The sequence below is a fragment of the Podarcis liolepis genome (genome assembly GCF_965112155.1).
Source record: "Podarcis liolepis genome assembly, chromosome: Z".
Taxonomy (NCBI): Eukaryota; Metazoa; Chordata; class Lepidosauria; order Squamata; family Lacertidae; genus Podarcis; species Podarcis liolepis.
Window position 1 is genome coordinate 21426710 of NC_139570.1, and position 25985 is coordinate 21452694.

Sequence of the window (25985 nt, forward strand, 5' to 3'; positions counted from 1 at the left end):
TGTGTGTGCATCTTATGGAGCGAATGCAGGCTGCGCGGCTAAGCCCAAAGCCAGAACAGGGAGACGGAGCGCTGCGTAGCGCTCTGTCTCGCTGTTCTAGCTTCTGGCTTAGCTGCGCAAAGCCTCCGCAGGGCAGAGGGATGAAAGCACCCCGCTGCTCTGTGGAGGCTTCAAAGGCTGTCCCCGAAGCTAGAACAGCAAGAGGCTATCCCAGAAGCCAGATCCCTCTTGCTGTTCTGGCTTCTGGGGTTCAGAATTTTTTTCTTCTTGTTTCCTCCCCCCCAGACTAGTTGCGTCTTATTGTCCGGTGCGTCCTATAGAGCGAAAAATATGGTATATTACATCTTGTACACAGGCTAAGACCCTATCTGCCCGCACACTGTCTCACCAGAGTGGTACATGCTCTAGTTATCTCCTGCTTAGACTACTGCAATGTGCTCTACATGGGGCTACCTTTGAAGGTGACTCGGTAATGGCGGTAATTTAGGTATGGTACAAAACTAGCTAGAGACACTTTTAGAATTAAATAAAAGTAATTATTTATTATAAAGTATAAATATGAAATAAATACTATACAGTTCTTCCAATTTGCTACTGTGTCTTTAAGACCTACTTATATTTGCTGTCATAGGGTATCTTTCAATGACAGTTACAGAGGTTTACATAAGCCTGGCTGATAAAACTTTATCCCTAACCTTATTTAACTTGATAGCCAATAACATTTAGTCCCTTTCCCATAGTCAGTTGCACCACCAGGTGCTGTAGACTTCAGCTGGTTTTCTTTGAGTGAGGCTTGCAGGTAGTTCTCACTTTGGTCCAACTCAGAAGCTCCTGAAGGGATTCTCTTCACTGCTTTAATGCCTTTACATGGCCTCACTGCCAATATTTGACTTAATCCAGTGATTCAGTTTTTTGGGGGGCAGGCTGTGTACTAAGCTTTCCTTTAGGCTCAATAGCCTCTTGCCCATCTTCTGCTTCTGCTTCTCCTTCAGCTGCCTACTCCAGCCTTCTCCCTCAGCTTCTGTCTTCCTCTTCTTTGTCTCTCTCCCTCTGTTTCCCTCTCTCTGGTCAGCAGTGCCCCTCAGTCAATAGTAAAATAGGCCTATTTATGTTCTAGGTGGCTTGTCCTTCAAACCAGTCAAATTTTAGTGGCATAGTATTCTCCCCCTCCCCTCATCAGAACACTTTCCCCATCCATTGAGTGACCAAAACTCTATTCTAGTAAACACGTTTTCGAGGGTGATTTATCCATAGTGTTTGTACTATGAAAAAAGCTAGTTTCTGATTTTTTAACTTGGAGATTGTGTTCAATATTTGCAAGCCTTTAATGTGCAATGTTTCTGTTTGGGAAGGGCCCCCAATCTGGATCCAGGACCATGGTGAATGGATTCTTTCCTTGTGCACTAAGTTTGTATCAAATTTCCATTCCTTACAAAGCTTGCATTGGGAAATCAGTGGAAGCTTTCTTATGGGGCTAAAAAACCACCTTTGGGTGGGTTTTCTGTGAGATCACAAAATGCGGGGAAGCAGCCCCACTCCTGACTTAGATCTCATATTTGAAGAACGTAGATTGTGGGCTTTTGGACTAGCATTTATCAGTTACAGAAACAACTGTCTTAATGTTTTTTGGTTTTATTTTGTTTGTTTTTTAAAAAAAAACACTAAGCAAAAATTCTTTCTATTTAGATGATACAGGTGAGTGTTGTGGTTATGTCCTGCCATTCCAAATCCTGCTTGTTAATTTGCATTTCACAGTAGAGTTTAGATTTCTTTGGGTAATAAAAGAATAAAAACCTGTGGGGTATGTTTCATGGAAAAGGTTGATAGGCTAATTACGGGTTATTTTTCCAGTTTGAAAACCAGAACAATTGTGATCTTTTGCTTGATTATGAAAAGCCATTGACTGGGGACAGAGCGCATTTTATCTTGGCAATTTCAATGTAACAAAATCTGATTATAGAGGAACAAATTGCTAATGGCTTTCACTGCATGCAAATTTTTGCCAGCAGAAATAGTATTGCATTATGTTCAGCAATGTGATACTTCTAGATATTGAAATGTACTTTTCCTTTGGGATGAAATGTTTGTCTTGATGTAGTACTTTTGATATTTTAAAATACTTTAAAATAGTGTGTTCTTAATATAAATTCTATTAGTATTTTTTAATAGAGTACACTTGAAAAATAGTCATTCACTTTCAGAAGCAAACCTTGCTCCTATAGCGTGGCATGCATAGAAAACACTGGTAGTGTGCAGGGCTACAGCCATGTCACGTCAAAGTAGCCTTGGCTTGGAAGCTTCCAAACTGTTTGCTGTGCTAGGAATGGGACAAGCCACAGCAGACTCTCTTGGTGATAATAATAAATTATTTATACCCTGCCCATCTGGCTGGGTTTCCCCAGCCACTCTGGGCGGCTTCCAACAAAAGATTAAAAATACATTAAAACATCAGTCATTAAAAACTTTCCTAAACAGGGCTGCCTTCAGATGTCTTCTAAAAGTCAGATAGTTGTTTATTTCTTTGACATCTGATGGAAGGGCATTCCACAGGGTGGGTGCCACTACCGAGAAGGCCCTCTACCTGGTTCCCTGTAACTTCGCTTCTCACAGGAATGGAACCGCCAGAAGGCCCTCGGAGCTGGACCTCTTTGTCTGGGCTGAATGATGTGGGTGGAGATGCTCCTTCAGGTATACTGGACCAAGGCTTGTGCCCAACCGTGTACAAGCTACTAGGCTATAAAAGAACTTTACCAGACACCTGTCCACATCTGTCTGTTGCAGAGTGTCTTTAATAGTAGGCCTGGCAAATTATGTGTCCAGCTTCCTAAAAAGGAATAATTGTTCACTTTTGATAAGTAGTTAACTTCACAGCTGCTTAGGTTGATAAGACAGATCCTGCCAGATCAGATCAACAGTAAAACAGCCAGGGGTTTCTGGCCTGATGTCATGGTCATGGTGGTCGAGCTCTTCTGCCCTCCAGGGCAGTGGAGCTGTCCGAGCAGGGGAAAGCAATAATTTATGAGGAAAAATTCCTGGCAAAGCTCCTCAGGGGATTCTGGGGAGTGCACAGTATTCTGCAGTGTCGCTTAAGCCTGTATCTGCCAGCTTGAAAGGCAGAACGGGTGCGGCCTGGGAAGTGTGTCCCTGCCATGGACGAACCTCCGTCTTTGGCATGATCTGTGATCAGTTCCTCAAGAATTTGCAATATTGGCTTTACTTAAGGGGCACTCCCCTGCAAAACAAAAGAATCGTGTGTAGTTGTTATGATGTTATTTTGTCTGATACTGAGGAAAAGAAAGGTGGCTCAACAAAGGGTTTTTACAATGTTTTTCCATACCCTCCCCTCCTGACAAAGGTAAAGGTAAAGGGACCCCTGACCATTAGGTCCAGTCGTGGCCGACTCTCGGGTTGCGGCGCTCATCTCGCTTTATTGGCCGAGGGATACGGCGTACAGCTTCCAGGTCATGTGGCCAGCATGACTAAGCTGCTTCTGGCGAACCAGAGCAGCGCACGGAAATGCCGTTTGACTTCCCACCGGAGCGGTACCTATTTATCTACTTGCACATTGACGTGCTTTCGAACTGCTGGTTGGCAGGAGCAGGGACCGAACAACGGGAGCTCACCCCGTTGCGGGGATTCGAACCGCCGACCTTCTGATCGGCAAATCCTAGGCTCTGTGGTTTAACCCACAGTGCCACCCGCGTCCCATGTTCCTGACCAAGGTAATGGACCCTATTTAAATTAGCTTTGGACTGAACCAGGAGTGGAGGAAAGAGTAATTTGGCAAGACAAAGGACTGGTAATTACATCTGACAGGACTTTATATATGTGACTTTATTCTTTAACTGGCGGGCTGAGGAAAATAATCCCCAGAGTTTTAATGGCGGAGCAGGCATCTTGTCCGGGCGTTATTTATAGCTCTGTAAGGCCTTGAACAACGGAAGGAATGTTTTCAAAGGAGTGGAATGTGAATGGACAAAGGACGATGGCATAAATTATCACTGTACACCAGGTCTGGGAACAGAGTTCTGGAAGAACTACACATGTGAAGTGGACTTTTATCTGTTTGAGAAACAACCAAGGTTACATATTATGAACAACCTCCATCTGAGGATCTTGTTTCCAATCTAAGTGTGAAGATTTTATTGGATAGCCTTCTCCAGGTCAGCTGAAACAGAGATTCTCATTCAGGTGCCTAGCTGGGTGATTCAGACTACAGATGACATTTGGACTCATTGTAGGGGAACATGGACTTAAGGACAATGGCACCCAGATTAATGTGAGAGTAGTTGGTTTGTTTGGGCTTAATATCACCAGGATGGACTTCAAGACACTGCTGGCAACATAAGATAGTCAAGACAACACAAGAGCCAAGCTCAGTATCGGAGATGGAAAAATCTCTGACTCCTGAGGCCCACCTGCTCCCACACTTGACATCTTATAATGTCTGGGGGAGAGTGGGTAGAGCCACAGCTTTAGAATGTGCTCCCAGTTGTTCCTCTGCATGCGGGGCTTGTATTTGGCGCCTTTTAAATTTGGCACCAAATGCAAATCTATGACTAGAAAGGAAGATGATGATGATTCACCCTTTAAAGTTGAATCACTTGACTCCAGGTGACTGGCCTGTGGGGGTGGGGTGGGGTGGACCAGTTCCAGATGCAGTCCACTGACCAGGTACAGTTTCCCTGGTCTGTGACAACAATTGTGTATCTTCCCAAACCCATTTTGAAGAATATTATTTTTCTTTCCTTAGATTTCAGGAAATCTTCCTGCACCTTGGACTATGGGGAGTTCACGAAAAAGAGCTGTAAGTACTTCTCACTGAAGCAGTAAGTGAACAAAGTGCAGATGTAGATTAGGTATTTTAAGCTTAGAACTTTTTAACTAATACGAGTAGGGTTTTAAATAAAGTTTGTCTTGAATCGAAATCTTTCCTCCCCACCCACAGCCCCCTTCCTACTTACTCAGCATCTCCTGTTAAAGTGCAGAGATGACATTGTTAGATATGTGTAACCCACAGTCAGAGGTATGCACTGTTTTTCCAAGTAACTTTGCATATTCACATTGCCTTTGCCATTGATAGTAATTCTGATTTATGTTACACTTAACTTTCAACCTTGTAAAATGCTCGAAGCATCTCTGTCAACACTGACAGTAGTGAATGAGAAAGGGTGAAGATTATCATCTGCATTCATGGAGATCCTAAAAGTCTCCCCATTGACAGTAATGTTTCCTATATTTTATTAATAGCTAGCAGTATCAACACGGATTTCTCACTGTTGGCTTAAATAATGACAAAAGCAATAAAACTTCAAAATTAAACCTTCTGTTAGGAATCCTCCTTTTGTAAGATGGACTGCAATGTATTTCCAGTTGTCAAATAATTCTAGTGATGGATTGGTGTCACTAAAATCAACTGGGAAAGCTCAGTGGAGTGAAAAATAGCATGGCATAGCCCTTTGGAAATGCAGAATAAGACTTAAAAGGAGATGAGCATTGCTAATGGCAAGAGTAACAAAGACGTCTCTAATGGATGGCTCTCAAAATAAAACCTTCATATTTAGAATTTATAGTCCATTTCAACTAACTATTGAAAGCTCTCCTCTTACATTCTGTGTGCCTCTAAATAGTTTTGCCTTCTCCTTTTCTGTCTCATTTAATTAATTTAGAGAGAATGAAACCCAGGCTGTCTGGCACATAGCGAAAGGAAAATGCAATGACAGAGAACTATAAATCTTTCAGTTCAGCAATAACTCTAAATCTACCATGGAAAAACAACAGTGCACAGACTCTGCTTTTAGTGTTGTTGGTTAACTATCTAACTATTAATTTGTGGTGGCATTGAATAGCCTCAATCTCTGCAATTGAATATGCTTTTAAAGCAATTTTAAACCTGTTTGTAGATGCTGTAGTCTTAACAAATGACACAATTTCTAGACTTTCATATAATCTCTCTATTTGCACAAGGAAATTGTATTCAAATGAGATTTGCTAAAAGGGCAAAGTATGTTATAAGTGTCTCCAGTTGTGCTAGGACAACAAAATAGCTCCATTGGTTTTGTGACCTAGGACAATCTTGAATGCCATTCTTAAATGAGCTGCAAATAAATTTAGACCCAAAGCCGAAGAAGTGTGCATGCACACAAAAGCTCATACCAATAACAAACTTAGTTGGTCTCTAAGGTGCTACTGGAAGGATTTTTTAAATTTTATTTCAACACTGCATAGAGATTCATCTTCTTGATACTTTCAGCATCACATTCCCCCAAATACCAATGACAGCTAGGAAAGGGGCAAATACCTCTAGTACAGCTAAATTATGTGTGTGTTGAATGTGTTGGAGCATGTACTGATCCATCTTGTTCTCATCTGTGCTGTCAAAATGTTTCTTTCAGCTGAGCTGCTTTTCCATTTCCCATTGACTCTTTGTGGGAGTGGGGCAGTGCAATCCTATTTTTCAGAACATAAGAATCCTCCTGAATCAGATGAAGAGCTCGTCTATTCCAGCATCTTGTTTCTAACAAAGACCAACTAAATGATTTTGAGAAGTTTGCAGGAGATCTGGAAAACCTTCTCTTGTTTCCCCCAGGATATAACACCCAAGTATTTAGTATCCTGGAATTTATTGCTTCTAAAGAGTTACATTTTATTATCTAGGGCCTTATCCATAAGTTACTGCTTTCCTGACTCTCATTTGAAATCATCTATGTAAATCTCTCAAAGTTTGTTAGTATGAATACACAGTATATTAATTTTGTTAAATCAATAAATTTCAGCAAAACCCTCACATACTGGTGGAGCATACACAGACACGTACTGTCCCCTCTAAAGACAACTATTACCAAGAGGATTCAGTCCACTTCTTAATGTAATCTTGGAAGGAGAATGTGTAGTATGCTAGCCCTGGAAAATAAATTCTAATCCCATGGAAGCACCCTTGTATGTGCCACTGTGCATGTGTAGGATCTCATACAGTGGTACTTCGGGTTACAGACGCTTCAGGTTACAGACTCCACTAACCCAGAAATAATACGTTGGGTTAAGAACTTTGCTTCAGGATGAGAACAGAAATTGCACGGTGGCGGCGCTGTGGCAGCGGGAGGCTCCATTAGTTAAAGTGGTACCTCAGGTTAAGAACAGTTGCAGGTTAAGAACGGACCTCCAGAAACAATTAAGTTCTTAACCCGAGGTTCCACTGTATTTGGTTTGTTTGATAGGTTATTATTGCAGTTGTACCTCAGGTTAAGTACTTAATTCGTTCCGGAGGTCCGTGCTTAACCTGAAACTGAAACTGTTCTTAACTGAAGCACCACTTTAGCTAATAGGGCCTCCTGCTGCCGCCACGCTGCCAGAGCACAATTTCTGTTCTCATCCTGAAGCAAAGTTCTTAACCCAAGGTACTATTTCTGGGTTAGCAGAGTCTGTAACCTGAAGTGTCTGTAACCTGAAGCGTATGTAACCCGAGGTACCACTGTACTTTTGTTTTAATGCATTTTTAAAATTTATACTTCATGCTCTTCAAATTTTGTAAACTGCTTATGTGTAAAGGGATTAATAAATTGAGTAAGTGCACAATAATAGTTCCTAGATGGGGAAGCTTTGTGGGTTAGTGGTTCCCAACCCCTGCTTTTGATATGGTGCCTTACTATAGATCAGAGAATCTAAAAATTGAAGCTTTTCTTATATATAGTCAGGCACAATCTTTAAGTATTTGCAGTTGTGCTAGATGCTGTCCCAGGGGTTTCAGTCTTTGTATAATTGAGGCAGGAACCCCAGAGAGGTGTGAGGTTGCCTACTCTGGAAAAACTGCTCAGGAATCTTCACCTTAACTCCTTTCTTGGTGGTGAAGAATATAATGCCAGATAGTTAAAAGAAAGGATAATTTTAAGGCCAATAGGTATCTCAAGGCATTGATAAACACCTCTTTATCCCATACCTCTGTTTTCTCCTAGTTGCGATGCAAGTGAACTTAGGTTAAAGAATCTTTAAAGGGACCCCTGACCATTAGGTCTAGTCGTGACCGACTCTGGGGTTGCGGCGCTCATCTCGCTTTATTGGCCAAGGGAGCCAGCGTACAGCTTCCGGGTAATGTGGCCAGCATGACTAAGCCGCTTCTGGCGAACCAGAGCAGCACACGGAAACGCCGTTTACCTTCCCTCCGGAGCGGTACCTATTTATCTACTTGCACTTTGACGTGCTTTCGAACTGCTAGGTTGGCAGGAGCAGGGACCAAGCAACGGGAGCTCACCCCATCGCGGGGATTTGAACCGCCGACCTTCTGATTGGCAAGTCCTTGGCTCTGTGGTTTAACCCACAGCGCCACCCGCGTCCCAAAGAATCTTTAGCTTTGGTTAAAGAATTGTGAGCGTTACCTTCAGCGCAACATTGCCCATGCTGTGGCATAAGAGATATTTTTGCATGGTGGTTAGAAGGGGTATTTATTATTTATTTCAGATATTTATATGCTGCTTAGTATTCAGGGTATGGGGACAGGGAAAGGAAGCCCTTCAAAAGAGTCAGTGCTGTTTGCAGGCCATCCCTTACCCAATATTGAGAAGAAACAAATGTTGACCTTCACACATGAGAAACCATATGTAATCTTGAGCATGACAGAGAGGCAGCCTCTACTTAGCCACAAGGGCTGCTTTTTATAGTGTATTAATTGAAGTTCTTTGCCAGAAAACCGTCTGACAACCTGTCCTTCAGAATCTGTATAACATGACTGATGAATTTAAGGCCAGGCAAGATGTGAATGATTTAGCAGACAGTGGTGCTTTAAAGGGCAAATTGAAATCTTCAAAGAGCTTGTTTACATGGATTTCTTTTTTTAACCACCTGCTTCCTAATTCTTGGTTAGTGACAATCACCATGTCACTTAAAAAATCGCTTTGCTTAGCGAGGTGCCCTGCTGGCTGTCCTCCAGTTTTGGAGTCTTCTTCCTTCTCAAGTTTGCCAAAGTCGAGCCCTGAGCCACTTGGGTGGCTTCTTATTTGGGGCTGGTGTTTAGTGACCAGAGATTAACGCTGCCGCCCCCGCAAAGTTCATTTTTTAATAGTACATTTTATATCCAAATTGGGGAACCTGTAACCCTTTAGGTAGACTCCAATTCCAATCAGCCCCAGCTGACATGTCCAGTAGTTAGGGATGATGGGAGTTGTAGTCCAGCAACATATGGAGGGCCACAGGCTCCTCACCCCTGTTTTATATTGTGCAAGTTGGGTTTGCAGCCAATAACCAATGGAGTTATTATGGTTCCCCCTCAACTTGCATGGTGAGGAGGAGAGCCATGTTTTTCCAGATAAATGCAGCCATATTTATCCCCCGCAAGTGACCAGGCATGTGCTTTATCACCAGCCTAATCTACATGGTAACTTCTCATTTCATTCAAAGGTTAGGAGTTAGGAACTGGGCTTTAATTTTTGACTTTGCAACACCATGTGGAACACCTTCATTTTCAATTGTTGTCTCCTTTCTAGTACTTAAAACAATAAAGTGTGTGCTTGATTTACAGCTACAAGACCGTACACAATTCAGTGACCGGGATTTAGCTACCCTTAAGAGATACTGGGACAGGGGCATGACGAGCCTTGGTGCAATTTGCAGAGAGAAAATTGAAGCAGTCGCTGCGGAGTTAAATGTTGACTGTGAAATAGTACGGGTAAGAACCTCCAGTCCTCCCGTTTCTGGTTGCAGAAAATAGCCTAGATGAAAGCTTTTTAAAAAAATTACATGAGGTAGACTGAAATAGACTGCACGTGTTACATAATGAATGGCCACGTTAGGAAGTGCTCTCTTGCTCTGTTTCCTGTCTATTTATAGTTAAAATCCCTCAGGTGAGACTTTTATCAATTGGCAGCACGAGCTGCATGTTTGACAGTCCAGTTGGACTGGGATTTTAAAACAAGCAAAGGCTTTCTGCGGAACTGAAAAGGAATAACTTGTGCAGTTAATCAAAATATAAAAGCTCCTTGTGAAGGAGAAGGGAGCTGAGTTTTATTTTTATTTTTTTGCAAGGGAGCAGTACAATTCTGTGTTGGGAGCTGAGTATGTTATGTTATGTTATTTTGCTAAGGGAGCAACACAGTTCTGTGTTGGGAGTAATCCTTTGCATGTTTCTGGTGCTATGTTCATTGTCACTCACCTTGGGAGTTGTGAAAGACCTCTGCTTGGTACCCTAAACTGGTCAAACAGTGAGCTTAATGGCTGAGTAGAAATCAGAATCAAAATCTTCCCCAGTTCTACTTCAACACCCTAACCACTTTAACTTCTTGTCTCACAGTGAGGATGATACTCACCATTATCTTTAAAACAACAAATTGGTGAAAATTACCTAAAGCAGATAGAAGCATTTCCCCTGAAATATATATGTTTGCATATATATTTCCAAACAACATTAATATTCAGGAATTTATGTATTCTGTGTCCTTTCTCTGCCCTCCCCATCTTCCCCCAAAACTAAAGCAGGAAACCCCAGATTTTGTTCCCAAAATTAAGTATTCAGAGCAGGTAAACGTGTTTTGCAGTGTTTCATTCTGCGTTGTTGAAATTTCAAAAGAGGGAAAATACTTTGGGAAATATTAGCATATCCTAAAGGTGTGTGGGGAGGAGCATACAGTGGTACCTCAAGTTACATACGCTTCAGGTTACATACGCTTCAGGTTACAGACTCCGCTAACCCAGAAATAGTTCCTCGGGTTACTTTGCTGCAGGATGAGAACAGAAATCGTGCTCCGGCGGCGCGGCAACAGCAGGAGAGCCCATTAGCTAAAGTGGTGCTTCAGGTTAAGAACAGCTTCAGGTTGAGAACGGACCTCCGGAACGAATTAAGTACTTCACCCAAGGTACCACTGTATTAGGTAACAGCCTGGTCTAACTCAGTGAAGTAGAGATAACTGATATCCAGGCCTACATAGCCCACTGCACTCAGTGGGACTTAAATGTCAGTGTTTATTTTAGAAATTTCTGCCCTTCTTTCCTTCCACTAGGGGAACTCAGAGCACACAAGAGGATGGAGATACAGGCAAGCAACGTTTTAGGCGCAACAGATATGTGCGCAATTGCGCACACACGCGCAGTTCCGAACCTGGAAGTGACCTGGAAACATAAGACGTCACTAAAAGGGCAGAACGGGAGTGGGGTAGGGGCAGGTTGTGGGCTGAATGAGGTGAGAGCGGGATGGAAGGGGGTGTTTCAATTGCACACGATTTCATGCAAGTGCACAATGACCCAGAACGCCTGTACATGCAATATCATGCAATATCAAGCAGCATGATAAAGTGTTACAAGAAAATCAGCAGGCAGAACAGATGTTCAGTAGCTTCTCTCAAAAGGCCTGTAAAGAGCCAGGTTTTCACCAGGTGCCGGAAGGCATGGAGGGGCAGCCTCCATAGGGCAGGCAGTGCCACAACTGAAAATGCGTTGCTCCTCTTTCTCAACTGATGAACCTCAGTTGGAGGAGAGACATGAAGTAGGACCTCAGATGTTGAACTGAGTTTAGGAGAGGCACCTGTGGGCGAAGGTGGTTCTTAGGATACTTTAAACTGTGTAACTTCAATGTAATTGGTCTACAGGTGACTAGATGTGTTGAAATTCGATCTCCTGACCACTGGGAAACTTAGTTTCTCTTTGGTTAGTTATTCCTTATGCAGAACTATTAACCCCAAATTTGACTGTCTTCTGAACCTCCAAAAATGATAGCAAAGACCCCCTTAATCAGTGATTATGTTTCAGCTAGCGGTTTGCATGTGTGAAACAACTGACGCAGGTCAAACACTGCAAAAGTGATTTTGGGTTTTGTAACACTTGCAGTCTCTACAGTGAGTTGGAAGTTGTTGAATCAGCACTTTGGAAAATGCTGCAGATTCTAGGTACTAACCAATGTGCTAATGATTAGCAAGAAGATGGTGCCTAGCTGGGAATAGTGGTTAACAGAAATTGAGGACAGAAAATTTGCAAAGGCAAAGGTGGTATCTCCTGGCCTGTGAACCTAGTTATACTCAGCTTCTAGCTTATGAGGCCATTTCAGCTATGGTTCACCTGCCTACCATGTGGGTGTGGGGTAAATAAAGATACGTTGGCTTGGGGTGGTGTGGGAGACATAAGGATCTGGCCCATTTAACCATTAAGAAACTTTTCAGGGAAAAATAAATTGCTGTCCTTCTACAAAGTTGATTATGTTGCCAGAGCAGCAGTTGTCAAAAGATGTTGTCTGCTGACCACTTTAACTGGTGTTCCTTACAGGGCAAGGTGTAGGGGGTCCTTGGCAAAGTGTCTGGCTGGCAGACTTAGCTGCTAGTGCCTGGCAGCAGCATACCAGGGAATGCTGGGTGGCTCCTGCTGATATCTGGGAGCTGCTGCTGTTAATTCCCCGCAGTATTTCAAAGTGACATTATGCTAAAGTTCAGACCTTCACTGTAAAGCACCCAGTATTTTTCAGGAAAGGGTAGAAAGAGCATGCATCAGTGGTAGGGCCTGCCAGGGACTGGCACCTCAGCAGCTAGCATAGAATCATAGGATTGTAGATTTGGAATGGATCCTGAAGGCCATCTAGTCCAAGCCCCTGCAGTGCAGGAATCTCAACTAGATCATACATGACAGATGGACATCCAACTTTTGCTTAAACACATCAAAAGAAATACAGCCCACCACTTCTTGTGGAAGTCTGTTCTAGTGTCTTAACAGCTCTTACTGCCAGAAAGTTCTTCCTGATGTTTAGTTGGGATCTCCTCTTTCATAACTTGAAGCTACTGGTTAAGGTCTTACCCTCCAGAGCAGAAGAAAACAAGCTGGCTCCATCCTCCATGCAGGAGTCCTTGAGATATTATAAGATGGCTATCATGTCTCCTCTTGGTCTCCTCTTTACCAGGCTAAATACATGCAGTCCTCTCAATCATTCCTCATAATGTTTAGTTTCCTGACCCTTGATCATCTTGGTTGCCCTCCTCTGCACACATTCCCTCTTGTCAATATCCTCCTTAAATTGTGGTGCTTGAGACTGGACACAGGACTCCAGATGCGATCTGGACACTATACTTTTTTTAAATGCAGCCTTCTTTTTAGCTGCTACATCTTTTGACTCATTAAGCATGTGGTCTACCCTATATCGTTTTCACATGTACTACTGGCAATCCAGGTGGTTCTCATCTTATATTTCTGTAGCTGGTTCTTCCTGCCTAAGTGTAGAACCTGAAATTTCCTCCATTGAAATTCTCTCTCTCTCGTTTTTTTAAGTTTTTAGCCATTATTCCAATATGTTGAGGTCATCTGGAATCTCAATTCTATCTTCCACAGCATAGGCTACCTCTCCCAGTTTAGTGTCATTTGCACATTTGATGAGCATTCCTTCAATCACTTCATCCAAGTTTTTTATAAAGATGTCAGACAATGGACCTAGAACAGAACCCCACGGCAACCCTCTTGTCACTTTTTTCCAGGATCACAAGGAACCGTTAGTGAGCACTCTTTGGGTTTGTTTAGTCAGCCAACTACAAATCTATCTAACTGTTATATTGTCCAGTCCATATTTTACCATCTTTTCTTCAAAAATATCATGGGGGACTTTGTCAAAAGCCTTACTGAAATCCAAATACACTATGTCCACAGAATTCCCATGATCCACGAAGCTTGTAACTATCAAAAAAAGAAATGTGATTCATCTTCCAAAATACCCCTTGCAGACCTGGAAGGTTACTTCAGCTTCATGGAAACTATGCTATAATAACTAATGTGCTTTAGAGGGTTGAGGACGGTGACCTGAAAAGCAACTATGATGTAGGAATGTGGTAGCCAACATACAGGAGCCTTGTGTGATCTGGCCAGATTCTCAGCTGACTTGCAGAAGCATCACATGGATAGATCTAGGGTCTAGGCAGGGTGGTGAGGATGGTAGTGTAGAAAAGAGACAGTAGTTAATGAGCCATTTGGCCCCAACAAGAGCTCCAGAGTTAGGCATTGTTAGGCTAGGGTGGAAATAGCAGTGCAGTTACTAGGCTCCCATTCTGAAGCCCTTTGCTGCACAGCTATCTAGGAAGGAGGCAAGATTTTTCTGGACAGAGAATTTCTAACCAACTGTTTCAGCCATAGTGAATTTGTGAGAAAAGAGACACGATGTCAGTTCTTTTTTTCTGCCTCTTGATACCTAAATTCTACATACTTTCCTCCCCAGGACTAAGGTGCTTCTTTAGCAATGTTTTATTTGTAGTTCACCACCCCCACTACTTCCTTTTCATTCTGCAAGAGCTCAATTAAACATTGCCGTAATGGAAATACTATCTTTTCAAAAGGACTAAGTAGGTCTCTGGCCAGTTCAGTTTAACGTAATCAACAATTAATTCAAGCATATTGGGTTTTGTTCGGTTTTGTTTTATAAACATACAAAACAACTTTGGTTTGTTGAAGTTGTTGACTTTCCAGCTAAAGGAGCAATTCATGAGCCCTTGTGTTTTTGACTTAGTATTTCACTGATCTGTTGAGGGTGCAGTAATGCCTCACCATAGCCCACCATTTCTAAAAATGGAAACACCACTAAATAAAGCATAGTTTTTAAGTTGGTCTACTGAGGTTAAATATTTAAAAGAGAGCAGGTGCTATATATTTTTATTAGTGCCATTCTGTCATGCAAGAAAAGAGCAAGGAGATTGTGAGAGGAAGAACTTTTAGACATACAGCTCCCCCACTTGCAGTGCCCCGGTTCTGTACCATGAGATGCAGCTGTGTATGTTGATTGGCTGTAACCATGCAGAGGATTGGCCATCTCATGGAAACATTTTGATGAGGTCTATATCAGTGACCATCTAAGTGGCTGGCAAGCAACCAACAAGGACACAATAGTATTGTGATGCTATATACTCCCCAAAAGCCCCCCAAGAGGGGTCTTTATAAGAGATGGGGTGAAGGACCAAGCAAGCACCCAGGGAAAGAGAGTTCCAAAGCCTAGATGTGGTGTTCAGAAAGACCTTATCCCACATATTCGCCAGCCTTACTTTAAAAGAACATAAGAAGAGCCTATTGTATCAAGCTAATGGCCAATATAGTCCAGCATCATCTTCTCACAGTGGCCACCCGATGCCTATGGACCAACCCAGTCCTCAAGCAGGACCTGAGCACAAGATTACTTTCTCCTACCATGGTTTCCAGCAACTGATATTCAGAAGCATTACTACCTCCAACTGTGGAGAAAGATAATAGCCATCATAGCTAGTAGCCATTGATTGCCATGAATTTGTCAAATTATTTTCTAAAGCTGTATAGGTTGGTGGCCGTCACTGTGGGAGTGAGTTCCATACTTTATATGTATCTTGTGAAGAAGTACTTTCTTTTATCTTTCACAAATCTTCCAACATTTAGCTTCATTGGATGTCCATAAGTTTGAATGTTACAAGTGATGGAGAAAAAGCTTTTCTCTGTCCTCTCTCTCCATGCTAGGCATTATTTTATAAACTTCTATCACTTGCCTCTCTTACTTGCCTTTTCTCCAGAAGGTCCCAAACTCTGCAGCCTTTCCTCATAGGGGAGTTGCTCCATTTCTTTGATTATTTTGGTTGCCCTTTTCTGAAATTTTTCCATCTCTGCATTATCATTTTTGAGCATATCAGACAACAGGGGCATGGATCCAGGACCTCAGCTGAAGATCTATCAGAGCATGTAGGCTCCTGTGGAAGGAGGCAGTCCTTAAGACAAATGTGGAATTTGAGGCCTTCTAGATTATGTTGGCTTGAAATGCCATCAGTCCCAGGCAGCATAGCCAATGGTCAGGGATGATGGGAATTGTATCCCACCAACTGGAAGGCTATCAGTTCCCTACTCCTGTTAAAATATCCTATTTCCAGGCTGCTTAGGGCTTTAAAGGTCAATATCTGCACTTCGAATTGGGCCCAGAAGTAAATGGGGAGCCAGTAAAGTTGACACCACACTAGGGTCATATGCTCCAATTCGGACTCTTGCTGCTGCTTGTATCTTTGGGGAACCTCTGCCTGTTCTTTAGCGCCAGGAAAACAGTAGGCAGACTGTTTCCAGTTGCTTTATGCAGGGAAATTGTGGTCTCCTAGACTTGGAGATCTCAGGGCTTTCCTCCTTTACATTCCAACTTCTGAATCAAGTATAACTTCTTTTAGTATAATTTTTATTGATTTTTTTTATTTAAAAAAGCTACAAAGAAATACAGTAGCGTGCATACAGAAGTAACATTTCCATTAACACAAAGTTATACTATTATACAGAATTAGTTACAACTTCTGATGTTCTCCATGTCTGCTTCTCATTACAAGACTTGGATTGGGAATCGAAGACGAAAATATCGTCTAATGGGAATTGAAGTCCTCCCTCCTCTAGGTGGCCCTGCTCTTTTCCCCAATCAATCTGATTCCAGCAGTAGATCAATAACCATTCCAGAAGATGATGCTTCGACAGATGTTGGAGATGATAATGACAGGAATGATGAAGTTTCAATATGTTTATCAGAAGGAAGCTCACAAGGTATTCAAACTTGTCACTAGTATTATATTGTTATTTCTGTTCAATCTTAACCTAATAGTCTGAATGTTGCCTGAATGTTGCCTCCCTTTATTCCAAAGCTACTCCCAGGAAGTAACTAGCATTTGGATCCTAAATGCATTTACTTGGGGCTAAATCTAAATATGTTCAGGATTACAAAGTTTTCCTTTAGCCCTGGGAAATCCTCAAAAGATAAGGAAGCAGCCTTATAAAATGTCAGACCATTGGCCCCCCCACCTACCTCATTGGCTATGTTTACTGGCAGCAGCTCTCCAGAGTTTCAGATAGGGTCTTTCCCAGTCCCACCTGGAGATGCCCGGGATTGAACTTGGGACCTTTTGTACACAAAGCAAACGGCATACCTTGTAGTAGTCAGTTGGGCAGTGAAGACAGGGTGGTGTTGTGCACCTGACTTGCAGTTAGCAAGCACTGCTTCTGCTTGCTGTGTGGGGGGTGGATGAGGCGTAGAGAGCCTGTTGTTCGGTGGGGATGATGGCAGAAGTATTGGATTGACTTCACTGCTTGCATGTGCTGCATTCAGCTCCCCTTGCCGTGCTCCTGCCTCAGTGATGCTTGCCATTCGGAAGCCAAGTGCAAAATGGCTCCTCGCCTTTGCTTACACCTCTGACTGCTACTGGGCATACCACTGAGCTATAACACTTTGCCAACTGAAAACACAGCTGAAAGTTAGAAGTGGAGAGAGCAGGATTTGCTAGAAGAAAGCATGTGCTCAGTTGAAATGAGGCTCATATTGCATGTAGAAGTGCCATTGTACACATTTACAAAAACCACATGTCAAGGAGTGAGAGCTGGATCTTTGAGTCACAGTGAATGTGGTTTGTCCCTCAGGGTCAGAGAGGATTGTTCAGGCACCTCTCTGGATTGAATACATTGTTGTTGCCATGAGGATGTAGGATAAAGCTAGCTGCTTGGTAGCTTCTGTACATCCTCAGTAGTTTGTTCCAGATTTTTGAGGGTGTGATTAAGAATGGTAACTGCCAGTGCTTTTTTTCTGGGGTTACTCAAGGGTACACAGTACTGGAACCTTTTGTTTCTAAAAGAAAAGCACTGGTAACTGCAGAGTGGTTTGTATAGGTGGCTTTCCCCCATCCCACCTCAAGATATTAGTTCTACTCAAGGAAGAGGCATCAAAGTGCCTGCCACATGGGAAGATGTCTAGAAAATGTCTGCCTCTTCAAGCCCCATCCCTAGTGTGGAAACCAGTCCCAGTCAGGGTGGTGATCAGTATCAGTATTTTTGAACATCTCCCATTAATCAGTTCAGCAGCAGGCAGGTCCAGCTGTGTAACAGGGTGGCTGGCCTTTCAGGAGGAAAGGGGTATTACAGTGACCCCTTAACAAAAAGCCAGTTCCTTGCCCAAGTGAAATGGCAACTGTAATTCAAACTTGACTACATAGCAGGTGGTAGAGCCACAACAGCATTGATTTTGATGCAGTGTTACAAAACGGAAGAACCAACAACTTATTTAGTTAGGAGTGAACTTTAAGTTGCACATTTCACTAGCTTTACAAGTTCAGCTAATTGCTCCTGGTGTTTCTGACTAGAGCAAACCAACAAAGACTTTGGCTTCTGAACTTTAAAAAAAAAATTAGACACATTTGCAGATTTGTATGCCAGGCTTGATCTTATCATTTTGTTTGAACAACTTGCTGAGAAAGTGGCTGAAGAACCCGAGAACTGTTGGGAGCAAACTTGTGATGGGTTTGTCAGAATTTCAATTATAAAAAGAGTAAGATAACATAGAATTGGTTGAAGATGACTGAAAGCCAAGTAAGTTAACAAAGTCTGCAGATCTTCTCTGCCTTGGGGCGAAGGAATCAACTCCAACAACAGGACAGTAGAGAAATAGTCAGAACACACTGCAATTCAAGTGAAAAGCTGCCTTAATATTAATTGGGTCTGGCACTGTGACACTTATGAGATGGAACTGCCAGGGAGAGGCAGGAAGAAGATGATTGTAATCAATACCCCACACAGCTGCAGGATAAATACATAATTTCTTAAGAGCAGAATAAAAAGAGGCTTGGTTATTATCCACACACACACACACACACACACATAGCTCAAAACTTGTTCAATCAGAGGAGAACCGCTGGCCCATGAGCCAAATGTGGACCTCCAGGCCTTACTGTCAGGCCCTTGGAGCTCTCTCTAGGCCACAACCTTGCCATCCCTGCACAAAGCTCAAGTATTCTTACCTTGCCTTAACGTGTCCTTTAATATGCCTGAAATATGTGTATGTATAGAAATTTTTGTGTGACTGGAGTGTAGCCCACTGTAAATATGTCCAATACCCTGCCCCCTTTTACCTCTGACCCCATCCATACCTGGCACACAGCCCTGGAAGGTTGTCCATGGCAGAATATAGCCCTTGAGTTGAAAAAGATTCCCCACCCCAAACTTAAAGAGACACCAATGGGACTCTAGGACATACAATGGATCTGCCATTCAGTATTCACTGTTTTAGCTGTCTTGTGTATTTGAATTTTGGTGGAACTTGGCTACTGTTTTGGATTGAGTAATGTGCTTTGATGCAGATAATCCTTAAAAAGAAATTTGTTTACCATCCCATGGTGATGGCATAGTGATCCTTATAGCTGGACTATAGATTGTAAGATTATTACAGTTTCTAACAATGTTAGCTTCAGAATATGACCACTTAATAGTCCAGAACCTCTATGTTAACTAAAGGTTATTTCTTCTGATTGTGTAAATTAATAGGCAGCAGAGGTTGTATTTGGAGAACGGATCATTACTATAAGCTTCGAGGTTGAATTCAGTGCTGGAAAAAAGTATGGTGTGTGTGAAATGGGCAGCATTCCCCCCCCCCCGTAAGGTGTGAATTGCATAACACCTTATGAATTCAGGAACTTATTCTAGAAACACATATTTTGTTTCATTTCTGTAGAAGAACAAAGTGAAGTTCTTCAGAATGAAGACACTGGCCACGGAAGAGAAGACCAGGCTACTCTAACTGACACTAATGGGGTACGGATGTTTCCTAAAACTTAATAGTTTGATTAAATCCAGTTACTCGGATGGGCTGATGTATGAAGGGCCACAGTTTTTTCCATTGTTTTTCTGGTAGGTTCTATATTCAAGGCTCTTTTATGCAAATGCAGAAACTAGGATGTGCACAGAGTCACACATCCTGAAAACCTCTCAATTGGTTAAAAACAACCAAAAAGATGCAGGGGCATCTGATGTTCTAATCGTATGTCAGTACCTTTTTGATTTCAAAATGAAAAGCACCATTTGCCTTTTCAGACAATACAAATCATAGACGATGAAGAAGATGGTATGATAAGTGAAATAGAACAATTGAATTGTCTTCTGGAATTCAAAGTAAGTAACTCCTGTAGAAAACAGCTAACATTTGTATACAAATAGAAAGGTGATTAATCAGCTGAAACCCAAAGTGCAGGCTTTGTTCAAGGAATGGAAATAGGAGCCTGAAAGGATTAGTTTTGAAGAAATTCAAAAGAAGCAAAGAAAGACACAAGACATCAAATGTTCACTTAAAAAATCAAACTCTTAAATGATAACAGGTTTTTTTTTTTTTTACAAAATATTGAAAGCCCAACATTCTTCAGTTGAAGGCAGCTTTCTTTGGGGTAACTGAAAAAACTAACATAGGAATTGATGAGCCAACGAAATTACAGTTGATTATAAACTTACCGTATTTTTCTCTCTATAACACGCAGATTTTTTTCTCCTAAAAAGGAAGGGGAAATGTCTGTGCGTGTTATTGAGCAAATGTGTGGTCCCTGGAGCCGAAAAATCAGGCAAAAATCAAATCGCGCAGTCACGGAGAAGGGAAACCTGAAAAGAGGAAGCTGCTGCTTTCCTGCATTCTGCCTCAGGGTCTTACTGCCCACCCTTTTCTGTTTCGTTGCTGTGTTTGCTCAGACAGAACAAAGAGCAGGGAAAGCCCCTCCCCTCTAGGCAAGCAGAGGGGAAAGCAGAGTGTCGTTCCTTCCTCTCTGTGCTCCGGTGCTGCTGAAAACATGCAGGTGGGAAAGAGAGAGAGAGAGAGAGAGCTGGGTGGGTGGGGGAAAAACTTTTGCCTTCCTTTCCTCCCTCCCGTTATACCCCACTCCTGCATTCTTAGCCAGCTGCTTCTCTGTACACCCCTCTCGTGCTCCTTGTCCCTTCTGTGTTTTTCCTTCCCTCCCCACCTAAAATGTGGTTAAAAAGCATGGATCCACATGGATCCTCAGGATTTTTGCACTGGGTCACCCCAAATTCACCACCAGAGAACATAGCATGTCCATGGCTACAGCCTGCCCCCCCCCCAAAATCACGCACCCACTGTTGTCTAGGGCTGCAATGATGCAAAAACGTGGTTACAAAGCATGGATCCACATGGATCCTCAGGATCTTTGCATTGGGTCAGCCCAAATTCACCATCAGATCACATGTCTTTGGTCACAGCATGAAGCACAAAAATGATACATCCACTGTTTCATTCAGAATGTTTTTTCCCTTGTTTTCCTCCTCTAAAAACGATGTGCGTGTTATGGTCAGGTGCGTGTTATAGAGCGAAAAATACGGTATATAAAGTTTAAAATGAGTTTATAATATATCATAAACTTAGGCACTATATGGAACAACCTATTTTTAATGTATCCAATGTCAGAGTAGACCCATTGGAATTAATGGACATGACTAACTTAATATTTACTCTGAGTAGGACACAACCCATTATACATGGGGCATTCTGCAAAATGAAAACTAATCTATTTTCATTTTTGCCTTAACACTGGTGAGCTGGTAACGGAAGGGAGAGAGATAAGAAATTTATTTCAGTCACACAATACAACAATTCTGCTGTTCTGTTATTGCCAAACTGTGTGACCCATTAACCTTTTGAGGCAACCCATTTCTGCTTAATGTCTCTATCCTAAAACGTACAGTGTGCAGGAACTTGAGGGTGGGTGAGTGATGAGGAAGGGGAATATTGCCAACTAAAACAGTTCAATGTCATGAGGATGCATTGAAGTTTGTAGGGATATTATTGCATGCTCGCAGGCAGATGGCGCAAGACCCAATGTTTAGGAAGAAGCTGCTGATTGCTTTGAAGACAGACGGCTGTTCCAATTTCAGCAGCTTGCAGATTACAGCTGAACATTCGCTTTTGATGCTATATGAGCAAAAGCAGTTGGAAACCGTGACAACTGTTTTTTGCCAAAATTGCAAAAGGTTACATGTGTACATAAGAATTGGGGGTGGCTTACTTTCAATTCAGACGCCCTCAAACAAATTTCAGTTGGTGTTAGAATAAAATATGTATTTTTTACTAGAACTTTACCTATACTGAAATGAGTAATGTCTTTAAAGCACACACAACGTGTGCATAATTGATGTCCATGCATTAATTTCTGGACTCTGCCTTCAGGATAAGAGCAGTTCTGAATGAATGTGTGTGTGTATGTGGAAATGACCTTTTCTTAATGTCACTTGTCACAATACTGAATGTCTTGTTGTGACAGTATGTCCTACAAAACCCTGTTTGTTGATTTTTTGAATTATGTTTTGACATGTGGGCTTCTTGGTCACATAGTCCATTTGCATAAATATGCGTGTTTGCTTTCATAGGTTCCCCACAAGCTTTTTTAGCCAGTAAGAAATTGGATAAGCTTTTTAACACCCCCCAAGCTTTCTGTGGACCCCAAAGACAGCTGTTTTGAAAGCCACTTTGTACTGCCTGTTTTCCCCAGTTAAGGGGCCAGTTGTCCAGTGGTGGTTTATCGCTGCCGCCAGCCCACCCTTCTCTTTTTTAAACAAAAACAAAAAACAAAACATATTTAACTTGTGAAGCTATTGCTGTTTGCTTTACTGCTAAATGAAAACTAGCAAACACCTATGCTAACTGGAGTCTGTTTGATCTCCAGCAGCTTCGTAAACTAGGGTAAGGAAAACAATTTGCCTCCCCCCCCCCTTTTTGTGGTTATACCATTTCAAGAACTCTGGAGTAGGGTTTTCTGGTTTTGTAAAATAAAAAAATAAATAAAAATCAGCATATTCCCTATAAAGCTCTGTAGGGGTTAAAACTGCAACACTGATTCATTATTTGCTGCTTTTGTTTTTAAAATGTGCTAGTACTATTGGGGTACACTGGACCCCCTCCCATTATTTAGGATGAGCTCAGTATTTCATTAGGGCATTTTTTTGCTTTCTGATTTGTCTTTGGTCGTTCCCCCCCCCCCGCCCACCTCTGGGCTTCCTCATAGCCCAGAGAGAAATTTCAGTTAGGGTACCAGGTCTAATGAGCCCTATTAGCTTTTTAAAATTCAATGCCAATATTTTAAAGTTTCTAATTTGGAGTCACTTTGAAATTGATGATTAACTTTATTTCCAGTTAGGACTTCAAAAAGAATTCATTGGAACCCCTACAGCAGATAATGTTTTTTTAAAATGTTGTTTGACAGTTTTGATTCTTGAAATAAGTATAAATAAATATTTTATTACAGTAAAATAACATTTATTGTAATAAAAGCTATGGACTGCAGCATCCCTCAAGCCTTCAAAGGTGCCTTACAGTGCTTAGGGGTAATTGGCAAACCTCTAATAGTTAAAGGCCACGAGCTGAAATAGCTCTTTCAATTCAGAGCAATATGTTTCCAGTGGTTTCCCCACTGGAAAGAACTCAGCATATCAAGTAAAACTTAAGCATTTTTCAGAATTTGTTTTGCCCATTCCTGTTGTCTGCCCTGCAAGGCAACTACCGAATGGGATCTGGTGTTGCAGCCTTGCATTTCTGTGATGTTAGAAGTCATACTATGGTTACGCTCTGCATGATTCAGATGTGCCCTGGAATAGGTGTTCTTATTTGTTGTTGAAAAGGCTAAAGTAATGGCTACAATGAAGGACTTAAGACATTTCTATCCCGTTTCATTTAGGACTGTGAACCACCACCAACTGTTTTTTGCACAAGTTCAGTGTTGCTGCATTGTGTGCTAGTAGTTAATCAGAAATGAAAGTGCTAAGTTCATAAGGGATAGCTTAGTTGGTAGAGCATGAGCCTCTTCATCTCAGGGTTTGGGGGTTTGAGCCCCACATTGGGCAAAAGATTCCAACATTGCAGGGGGTCAGGCTACAGATGACCCTTGTGGTCCTTTCCAACACTACAGTTCTGTGGTTCTGAAGTCCTCATCCCAGAGCAAACCACAGTATGCCAGTTAAGGATGCTGACTTGCTTGGCACCACTAGTTAAAAGGTGGCTGAGGTAACAGCCGTTTGCAGGCATCTGTAGGACTGGGCTATAAGGGTAGTTCACACCATCCTTTATTTGAACTTGAAAAAGTCATTGCCTTTCAAACATAAGGATAACAAGCATTGGGCTTGTAGCCTTCATAATATTCTTAACACAATGCAAAATTAATACATGAAATCCACCGCTACATTGATGGCCACTCATGTAGGTGGCTTTAAAAGGAGAGTAGACAAATCCATAGGTCTGTCATCAGGTATTTGTTCTGATGTCTTAAAAAAAGTTTTATTAAATTTTTTATCAAAGACAAAGCTATGCATAATTGTGGAATAAAATAACAACAGCAAACCAATCTACCATATTACAGTCTTTCTTCACTGAATATCGTATGGTATTTAAATACTCCAACCATAGCAAAGAATGGGAAGCTGGAGGGATGTGGGAAGATCCCTCCCTGTCGATATATCGTCTGATGTCTGTATGGAACTCTCATATTTATGAGATGTCTGCCACTGAATCAGAATGCTGTACAGAAACCTGTCCTCCAGCTTGACGAAAGTTTTCATCCCCTGTGAAAGGGACTCCTATTTTTCTGCCTCTTGGGAAATTTAGGATTTCTTTATAATTTCAATATCTACAGCATTGAACTTACTTTATTGGTTGTGGATAGTATATGTGTATTTTTCCCTTTCATTAAATATTTCTGCAGCCTCTCCAGTTGCCTGAAAAAGCCCTGTGGGAGAAGTTAACCTCATGACATATTTACCGTATTTTTCGCTCTATAACACGCAGATTTTTTCTCCTAAAAAGGAAGGGGAAATGTCTGTGCGTGTTATGCAGCGAATGTGTGGTCCCTGTAGCCGAAAAATAAGGCAAAAATCAAACCGCGCTTCAGGGAGAAGGGAGCTCCGTGAGAAAGCTGTTGCTTTCCTGCATTCTGCCTCAGGGTCTCTCTGCCCACCCTGCTCTGTTTCGTTGCTGTGTTTGCTCAAACGGAACAAAGAGCAGGGAAAGCCCCTCCCCTCCAGGCAAGTAGAGAGGAAAGCAGAGCGTCCGAACAAAGAGCAGGGAAAGCCCCTCCCCTCCAGGCAAGTAGAGGGGAAAGCAGAGCGTCCCTCGCTCTATCCTGTCCCTGCTCCGGAGGGAACAATGTTTGTGAAGGGAAGAGAGATTACAGGTTCGGCTTAAAATTCTGATTTGACTTCCTGCTTTTTGTTTTTGGAGACACACAGCATTCAAATATGCTTTCTTCCATTTAAAAGGATGAAATCCTTAAACAGTGGCTGGCTTGTGTGGGTGGGTGGGGGAAAACTTTTGCCTTCCTTTCCTCACGTTATAGCCCTCTCCTGCATTCTTAGCCTTCTGTGTTTTTCCTTCCCTCCCCACTTAAAATGTGGTTACAAAGCATGGATCCACATGGATCCTCAGGATCTTTGCATTGGGTCACACCAAATTCACCATCAGAGCACACAGCATGTCCATGGCTACAGCCTGTCCCCCCCCCCAAAAAAATCACACACCCATTGTTGCCTGGGGCTGCAATGGTGCAAAAACGTGGTTACAAAGCATGGATCCACAGGGATCCTCAGGATCTTTGCATTGGGTCAGCCAAAATTCACCATCAGAGCACATAGCATGTCCATGGCTACAGCCTGCCCCCCCCCCAAAATCACGCACCCACTGTTGCCTGGGGCTGCAATGGTGCAAAAACGTGGTTACAAAGCATGGATCCACAGGGATTCTCAGGATTTTTGCATTGGGTCACCCCAAATTCACCATCAGATCACATGTCTGTGGCCACAGCATGAATCACAAAAATGATACGTCCACTGTTTCATTCAGAATATTTTTTCCCTTGTTTTCCTCCTCTAAAAACGATGTGCGTGTTATGGTCAGGTGCGTGTTATAGAGCGAAAAATACGGTACATTGCAGCACAGGACGCCAAGAAGGCATCCACTGCTTTCATTTTTAAGGGAAGTTCTTCCTTTTGGTATTAAAAACTAACTCCACACTGATTTATTTAAAAAGTAAAAAGATTTCATTTAAAAACAGAACAGTGAACAGCTGTCAGGTAGACAGTAGGCAGCCTCCCCAGATTCATGTACTTACAGGAAAGCAAACTGAGAACATTATGGGACTTTCATAAAATGCAGTCACCCAGGAAGGTTGAAGAATGCATACAGATCATCAAAGAGATGACCCATAGATGGGAAGAAGGGAACTCAGACCACCACTTGGACACCATAAAAGTAAAGTAAA

The 25985-nt window shown here is 42.2% G+C and overlaps 1 protein-coding gene across 13 annotated transcripts in view; it reads left to right on the forward strand.

The window, feature by feature from the left end:
• The window catches only part of HDX (highly divergent homeobox), a 55445-nt gene that overhangs the window by 17624 nt on the left and 11836 nt on the right, over nt 1–25985 (forward strand). For 6 of the 13 annotated variants that reach the window (XM_083484699.1, XM_083484695.1, XM_083484697.1 and 3 more), the window contains 6 exons: nt 4754–4807; nt 9512–9658; nt 10659–10841; nt 16266–16473; nt 19421–19500; nt 19780–19857. In XM_083484699.1, coding sequence (XP_083340825.1) covers nt 4754–4807; nt 9512–9658; nt 10659–10841; nt 16266–16473; nt 19421–19500; nt 19780–19857 — 750 coding nt within the window. The remainder of the gene's footprint in view (nt 1–4753; nt 4808–9511; nt 9659–10658; nt 10842–16265; nt 16474–19420; nt 19501–19779; nt 19858–25985) is intronic. The other 7 variants (XM_083484700.1, XM_083484701.1, XM_083484698.1 and 4 more) reach the window with 3 other exon arrangements.